The following is an 8,686-nucleotide window of genomic DNA, read 5'->3' as shown; positions in this document are numbered from 1 at the left end:
TCCTTTAGGAAGTTGGAAGAAGGATATCATATATAATACCATATTATTTAGTACTAAATTCATGAGAACCAATCTTCTGCCCAGAGATAGCATTTTACCTTTCCAACTGCTTAACCTTTTTTGTAGTCTCTCCTCGGCGTGTTTCCATTCAACATTTGTGAGTCTCCAATAATGTATCGGTATCCCCAAAGAGCTAACTGGAAACTGGCTTTGCCCGCAGCCAAACAATTCAACGTATAGATGGGGCTCATCTTGAGCCTCGGCAAAACAAAAAAATCGCTTTTATGGAAGTTTATCTTAAGACCCGAAAGATGCTCTAATGCTAACAAAATTAATTTCAGATTTCTCGCCTTTTCTGTTCATGGTCCATAAATAGAATCGTATCATCGACATATTGAAGGATAGAAAGTCCACCATGAACTAGATGATTAACTACCCTGTCAATTTGACCATCAATCTTTGCACGCTCGATCATGGCAACTAACATATTAGCTACTATATTAAATAACATGGACGAGAACGAGTCACCTTGTCGCAATACTTTCTTCATTTGGAAGTAGCGGCCAATGTCATCATTGATTTTAATGGAAACACTACCTCCAGACATGAAACTACGGATCAGAGCACGCCACTCTGCCAAAAACCTTTCATTCTGAGAGTTTGTTGGAGAAAATACCACTTTACGTTTTCATAAGCATTTTCAAAATCAATTTTAAGGACTACCCCATTCAACTTTTTTCCGATGTAGTTCGTGCACTATTTCACGAAGGATAACAACTAATCTAGGATGTTTATAAATTGCATAAATGCAGTCTGGGTCGGACAGACTACATGGTCAGCCAATGAGTTAAGCCTAATCACCGCAACTTTCACGAAGATTTTAAAACTAACATTAAGGCGGCATATAGGTCTATGTTGTTGAATCCATTCAACCTCATTTGTCTTAGGTAATAAAATTATCTCACCAAAGTTTAAGAGAAACAATTCTAGTTGTCTATCATGGAGGTAGCCAAACAGTTCTAGAAGGTCAGGTTTGATAACCTCCTAGAAGTTCTGATAAAAGTTAGCGGGAACCATCCGGACCTGGTGCTTTGTTATGTTCCATTTGGAAAGTTGCCTTCTTTACTTCCTCCTCGGAGTAAGGAGCTGCTAGAAGGTTATTTTCCTCAACAGAAACCTGGGGCATATCATCTGTTCGGGACTCATCCATCGAGAAGTTGCCTCCTTCTGGGGCTTCCAATAGATTTTTATAATAATGAGTAATGTATGTTTTGAGTTTCTCATGCCCATAATCGTGCCCTCCTCCCATACAAGAGAATAAATAAGTTTCTTCGGGTGTCTACCGTTGGCTACACCATGGAAGTGACTTGTATTCGAATTCTCTTTCAGAATAAATTGTGAGTTTGAATGTTGGTACCATTTGAGCTCCTCTTCTCTCAGAATTCTAGCTATATGTGCATTCGATTGATTCTTAATCTCAATTTCTTGCACAGATAATGAATGAACCTCATCCCAAGCTTCTAAATCGTCGATAATAGACGAGAGACGAATCTTCTCTTTTTTGAGAATACCCGTAGTATGCTTAGCCCATCCACTAAGGAATTTACGAATTGCACGTATTTTATTATTCCATTTGTGTATTGGAATACGCCCTAGAATACTACTTAAAAAAGGAATATCGTTTCTTTTCCTGCCAGGATCCAAGATTCCGTTCTTTTACTAAGCACCATTCCTTGAAATCCATCTTAAGTGTCCCACCTTTGATTGATTTACCGAATAAACTTATGTTTTCTTTTGTAAGCCAATAAATGATTACAAAATATAATTCTAAAGTTTGACATGTAAATTATGTGCAGTTAAATCACAGGCAAGATTTGGTAAATATTTATTTACACAATTATATTACGGAAATGATAAATCCCGACCATTCGGATTTTAAGAATGGCAACCCCAACGTTTTTCATGAGAATTTTAGTTCACACGAGGTTGGCAAACAAGACAATTTTCTGACAAAAAAATGAGCTGGGACAAAGTTGCCACCTCATGTCAGCTAAAGATGCCATTGAAAAAACATTCGGGATGACATGCTTAAAATCTGAATGTTTGAGATCTATCGGGGCCCTTATATTAATATGTGGACTGATAAATCAGACTATTTATACCCGTTGCAACGCATGTGTAATTACCTAGTCTAAGAAAATGGAACTAACTTTTGCAGCATCCGTTGCCACGGCCCATCTTAACTAAGCTGGGAAAAGTCTAAAATAAACCTTAAACTTGTAGACGAAAACTAAACCAAACCCTGAACTTTAAATCCCGGAAATTAGCACACCGACCTATTTGATTCCGGTCTATTTTAAACCTTGAGCGTGTTCTAAGGGGATTGTCCACATGGCAGTCAAGGCTGTGGCCGGACGCGACTGGGCCGACCGCACACCGAACTATCTCACGTGAAATCGAACTTGAGATCTGATGGTTTTCATCTAGGGCCGCTAGCCAGTCTAACCAGTAACTCTTGGTGATTACAAATAAGCACAAAACTCTCTAACAACTTACCGCAATGTCGAGATTTGAAGTTTATTTGATTTTTTTTGAAGCATCACCCTGAAAGTTGTAAAAAAAATTAACATACACATATTCTTAAATGCAAAAAGTAAAATAAAAGTCCAAACATTTTTTTGACAAACACAAAGAAATTTTCAAAAGATGAAACATTTTTTAAATACCCAAGTTTTTTTAATTGCGAACACTCTTTGAAAAAAAATGAACAATATTTTGAAAATATTAATTTTTTAAAACCTGAACAAAATTAAAAGTGCGAACACTTTCTAACTTTTAAAAAAATGGGAACATATTTGCAAAAAAAAATGCATTTTAAAATTTTGTTCAGGCTTCAATTTTTTTTGGCTTTTTCAATAAGTGTTTGCACATAAAAAAAACTTTGGAGATATAAAATATGGTTCATGTTTTCAAATTTTGGTTGTGTCTTTCAAAAAGGTTCATAATTCCAAAATATCCATAAAATGTTCGGAGTTCAAAATCGGTGATGTTTTTCAAGAAAATATTTCGAAAAGAACATAAATTTTTCAAATCTGGATGTTGCATTGTGTGGTTATAAATAATTCCGCGCTTCTAGCTTAACAGTAGGAGCCATGTGTTAGAATGGTTAGCAAGACTAGTTAAGCAACGCCAGGTCACAAGTACGATTCACAGCCGTCTCTTTTTTTTTTGTATTTTTATTTTTATTAAGTTGTATGTCACATGCCTGGTGGGCCGGCCCGCAACCAACTATCCCGGGTTCAATCAACAATCCTTGTTTGGCAGCACGCTTAAGGTTTAAAATAGACCGGGATTAGAGAAATCGATGTGCTAATTTCAGGAATTAGAAGTTTAGAATTTGATTTAGCTTTCGCCTATAAATTTAAGGTTTATTTTAGACTTTTTTCTATTTTTAACACCGCCAAATTAGGGTGTACGCAAGGTAGCTAGCATCACCACGTCGCGAATATTACATGCCCGGGAATTAAAGATTTAATCGCGTCCAATTCACCTAGCTACCATGTGTCGATCTCAGCCGGCCCAGTCTCCACTCTCCAGCTCACCCTCGCCACCGATCACCATCTCACTGTCACACATGGCAGCACTGCCCAATCCCAGCCACCCGTTACACTCACTAGTTACTATAACCGCTCCCGATCGCTCAGCACGACTACTAAAACCGTATCAGAGGCACGTAAGTCCTACCCGGCCAAAAATTTCCGTTCTTTCCGTTTCTTTTCGGGGAATGACGCGTCCAAACCCGCCGTTCACGCGTCGATGTGATGCGATCATGCGTGCAAGTGGCATTCGTTTGCGTGGGTAGGCGAATCATCTAGGGTGGCCGAGTCAGTAAGTCACTACCTGTTCGTAACGACATGTCGACATGTCGAGTCAGGGACGCGAGGTCTACCTAAATAACCCGTTGGTGTCGCTCTCGATCTACAAAGCGTAAGGGATATTTTCACAAAAGAAAAGAAAGGAGAGGGTGGGGATATGCTTCGGGGCCCCGACGACTTGGCCGGTGAAGTCAATGCAGCGTGATTATCTTGCTAATTGCCTTTCAATCAAGGCTGGTTTGCCCGCCAAAAAAAATAATAATGAAGGTCGGTTTGTGCGTGTATATATAAGTCACTACTGTGTTATCACACAGGGTACAAGCCTCCTGCATAACAGCATAAGCTAGCTTAGCAAGTTGCAAAGGGCTGGTAGAGCTGGTTCTTGCTTAGTACTACTAAGTTCTACTGTGCTCATCGGAGGATTACCGACGGGGAAGATGAGGGTAAGATCTTAGTACCATCATCTGGTTAATTCCATCTTTTATTGTGTTCATGATTTGTGATGAATTAGTCCTCCATTACAAGAAAAAAGTTCTACTACTACTGTAGTTACGTATGTTTCTTCCTGCCGTCAGTTATTAGAACTAGTTTCATGGATTGATTGAATCCACTGCAGACGGAGATGGTCATCAAGATCCAGATCAGCTCTGAGAAGGGCCATTCCAAAGCTATCAAGGTGGCTGCTGCGGTCACCGGTAAATTCCTTGCTCGACCCCCTCCCTTAACTTCGCCTCTGTCCTCAAGGCTTATCATGAACTGGCATGTTGCATATGGTTGTTTAATTAGCTTATAATTAAATCTAGTCACCGTTCATGATGCATGGATGCACGTTGACTTAGTTTTGCGTGAACCGAGCAGGCGTTGAGTCTGTCACGATCGCCGGCGAGGACAAGAACCTGCTGCTGGTGATCGGCGCCGGGGTCGACTCCAACCGCCTCACCGAGAAGCTGCGGCGGAAGGTGGGCCACGCTGAGGTGGTGGAATTGCGCACCGTCGACGACGACGACTTCGCCGGCGAGTACCACCCGTACCGCTACCACCCGAGCCCGAGCCCGTACAAGCACGTGACCGCGCGCGACATGTACTACACGGGGAGCTACCCGCCGCAGCAGCACGCCGGGGGCGGTCGGGACCACTACCGCAACGCCGGCTCGTACCCTCCGACGACGGGCGGGCGAGACTACTACAGCTACGGCGGCGGCGGCGGCGGTGGCGGCTACCCCGCGCAGTACCAGCAGCAGGGGTACTACTACCCGCAGCAGCCGGCTGCGAACATGCACACGGTGGTGCACCATGGGTACTCGGATGACCCCAACAGCTGCTCCATCATGTAGCAGCAGCAATGAGAATCGATGGATGGTGTCTCCGCCAGTTACTTTCCGATTCCATGTAATTAGTGTACATAGTGCAAACTCGGCAAGCTGTGTGCGTTTCTTTTCTCCTTTCCTTTCTTTTTTTCCGATGAAGCTGTGTGCGTTTCATGGTTGTGTTGTGTGAATATGTATGTAGCTCGAGGCATTACATCTACGTACGGTGTGGAATGTAAGCTAAGTTCTACTCTCTTATTAAAACAGAGGGAAGCAGAATGTGAAAGGCAAAAAAAAAAGTAAACACGGTACAATTGCAAATGCTCACATAGGCGCGGATATACTCACCCCTATAAATAGACGCATACCCCCATAAGCACCTATGAGATACTAAGTCGGCACAATATCTTGAGATAGACGAAGTCACCGCACGCGCCGAAGTTCCCTACCTCTCTGCCTCCACCTAGCTTGTCGTTCGCTGTTCTCCTACTCCACCCACCTTTTTGCCCGCCTATCTTTTGATCGACACCACCAATTCAAGTTTCTCGCATTAGTAAGGGCATGTCCAACGTAGGTGCTAAGGAAGAAGCGCCAGGATTAATTTCCACGTTAATGTGCAGTTTACCACGCCTATTCCCAGTGCCCGATGCCGTTTCGATGCAAACAAATCGAGCGCTTGGCTATTTTCCTGCCACGCAAGTAAAGAAACAGACGCTGGGCCTCTGTATATTAGTGTGTGATTAGCGCCTTGCGTCGGAGGATAAGACGTCTAGCTCTCTTTCAATTTTCTGCTATTTTTTTTCCACTGTAAGTGCCTGCATAAGAGTCTAGCATTGTAGATGACCTAAATGAATGCCTAATAGTGGCATGCCAAAAATATCATTGTTGACGTGTTGCCCCCACGCCACTCATATAGCGGTATTGATAAATGTTACTAGTGGACTGATTCCCCCATGGCACCAGTGACATAAATAGTAGTAGCGGGCCAGGTGTGGCACACCACCAGTAGTATATATATGATTGGCAGAAGATCGACCAGATGCACATGCGACAGGTAAAGAAGTAGAGGCGATGGTTTGGGCAACAAGTGGTAGCAAGCACCAGAGCGATGTGATGCCATGGTGGAGCACTCGAGCAGCGATGCGGCAAGAGGTTGAAGATATATGTGTTGACAATAGCTGGAGCGACCAGATGCCATGGTGGAACACTCAAACGGAAATTGTTAGGAAATGTAGTGAAAACAAAAAATTAGCCTAGATCAAGTTCCCATGATCACTATGAAGACGCATAAGGTTAGATCATATTGGTACCAACTCGGAGTAGCAATGGATGAAGAGTTGGTGAAGATCCGTTGATGCAGATTCTTGCAACTAGGATTTACAACCTCCCAACCGTGAGAATTTCTCCCTAGAACAGTTGCTCGAATAAAGACCGAAAACACGATCTCTCTACGGGTTGCACGCGTACCAAAGTAGTGGTTCAGCAGAGCTTCGTTGCCCAGAGCTAAGGACCGTTGAGAAAACCAGAGTGAGAAGTAGTCTAGCGGTGTTGACATCTAGATCAACTAGATGTGAGAGAGAAACTGGGTGCAGGGCAGCAATGGGGCAACCTCCAAGGGTTTTGGTGTGTTCTAGGGCCTGTATTTATATATTGAAGTCTGGGGTCACAACTTGGGGAGGGGCCTCTCCCAAAGTCGCTTTGGATCATGAGGAAGAGTCCTCCTCGAACTCGAGTACAAAATGTCACGAATCCCGACGTTTTCAGAAATGACATGGATTCTGGTGTCTGGCCTGGGGGGAACGCCAGAGGACCCTCGCATTTTGCCCTGCCCTCAAGCAACTACTTGGCGCACCAACATAAGGCCTCATTGACCCCCTTGGCCGAGCAAAGTTGTCCTCGCACCAGGGACCTTTTGGCTTTATTCGGAAGGTTCCGGAATCTTCTGAACACTATCAAAATTTTCCACGACCCTCTCGAGACCTTCCACAACATTTCTGGGAACATATAGAACATTTTCCAAACCATCCGAAAATCTTTTGATGCCCATTCTCTCATTCTTATTTATCTCCTAGCTTTCAAACAAACCACCAAACATTAAGGTCTGAGGTAACGGATAACCCACAAGTGTAGGGGGCCAGTTGTAGCCTTTTAGATAAGTAAGAGTGCCGAATCTAACGAGGAGCTAAAGCTAGAATTAATATTCTCTCAAGTTCTATCGACCACCGATACAACTCTACACACACTAAATGTTTGTTTTACCTAAAAACAAGAAATAAACTACTTTACAAGTATAAAGAAATAGGTTAATAGGATAATAAAGAATGTGGAAATAAAATTTAGGTGATGTTTAAATAAAACAACAATATAGCGAGTGTAGAAAAGTGGTGGTAGAATGTGTGGAATTGTTTCTAGGCAATTAGCTAAGTTGCTGGAAAAATGACAAGTTTTTATGCGGGAGAGACCTATGCTAGCATGTCATCCCTTACATAGAATTCTATGCACTTATGATTGGAACTATTAGCAAGCATCAACTACTAACACATTCATTAAGGCAAAACACAATCATGACATTAACATATATTGGTCCCACTTCAATCCCGTATGTATGAATTTCTATGGTAGGGAGAATTTTTTGTCGCTCCCCCCAATGCATATTCTGGTCAACATAAAAGATCCACACACACGCTCATATGATGGGTACCAAAGGATAGTAACATAACCACAAGCAATTTAAGCTAATCATAGCAATTCACCAATGAACCCATAGGACAAAATAATCTACTCAAACACAATAGTGATAACACAAATCATTGGATAATAATTCATAGCACCAAAACCATGTTCAAGTAGGGAATTATAGTAGGTTGTGGGAGAGTGAACCGCTGAATATACGGGGAGGAACGTGATAGAGGTGTTGATGAAGGTGGAGAAGTTGATGGAGATGATCGACGTGACGATGGTTCCCCGACAGCGCTCTGACGCCATTGGGAGAGACGGGGAGAGAGACCCCCCCTCTTCTTCTTCCTTGGTCTCTCCCCTAGATGAAGACATGATTTCCCATTCGTTCCTTGGCCGCCATGGCTCCCGGAGGGCGGGAGCCCCTTCGAGATTGGATCTCCCCTCTCCTTTTATCACTGTGCTTTCCTTTATGTTTCGGTACTGTTTTCTGGCCGAACGTCGTTTCTGAAATGCATAGAGATCCCTAACTCTGGTCGGGCTGAAATTTTGAGGGGATTTTCTTATTCTGAATATTAGCTTTCTTATGGCGAAGAAGAGCTCCAACCGAGTTAGGGGTTGGCCACAAGCCAACATGGCGCAGGTGGGCCCCAAGACGCGCCCCCTATGCTTGTGGAGCCCTCAGGCATCGTTTCTCATTGATTCTTCACCCAAAATTCTGATAATTCCAACAAAAAATTAACAAAAAAATTAGGTCTTTCTGGCTTCGTCATTTTTTCACCTAAACCCCCCAAAACCATAGAAAACTGGAACTGGCCTTTGGCGCCA

General features: G+C 42.9%; 1 protein-coding gene across 1 annotated transcript; it reads left to right on the top strand.

The window, feature by feature from the left end:
- The first annotated feature begins 4,120 nt into the window (after positions 1 to 4,120).
- On the top strand, positions 4,121 to 5,509 carry LOC123041504 (disease resistance protein RGA5). The gene is made up of 3 exons (XM_044464102.1): positions 4,121 to 4,318; positions 4,492 to 4,570; positions 4,734 to 5,509. The coding sequence occupies exons 1-3, from the start codon at positions 4,313 to 4,315 to the stop codon at positions 5,207 to 5,209; spliced, it is 561 nt and encodes a 186-aa protein (XP_044320037.1). The 5' UTR covers positions 4,121 to 4,312; the 3' UTR covers positions 5,210 to 5,509.
- The last annotated feature ends 3,177 nt before the right edge of the window (positions 5,510 to 8,686 follow it).

This window comes from Triticum aestivum, chromosome 2B, assembly GCF_018294505.1.
Source record: "Triticum aestivum cultivar Chinese Spring chromosome 2B, IWGSC CS RefSeq v2.1, whole genome shotgun sequence".
Lineage (NCBI taxonomy): Eukaryota > Viridiplantae > Streptophyta > Magnoliopsida > Poales > Poaceae > Triticum > Triticum aestivum.
Note: the sequence above shows the minus strand (reverse complement) of the source record. Positions and strands in the feature narration are given on the sequence as shown.

Bases quoted from the DNA above. Each gene is read 5' to 3' on its own strand.
- LOC123041504 (XM_044464102.1), top strand. The intron at 4,571-4,733 runs GTAAATTCCTTG...TGAACCGAGCAG, and splicing joins GGTGGCTGCTGCGGTCACCG to GCGTTGAGTCTGTCACGATC.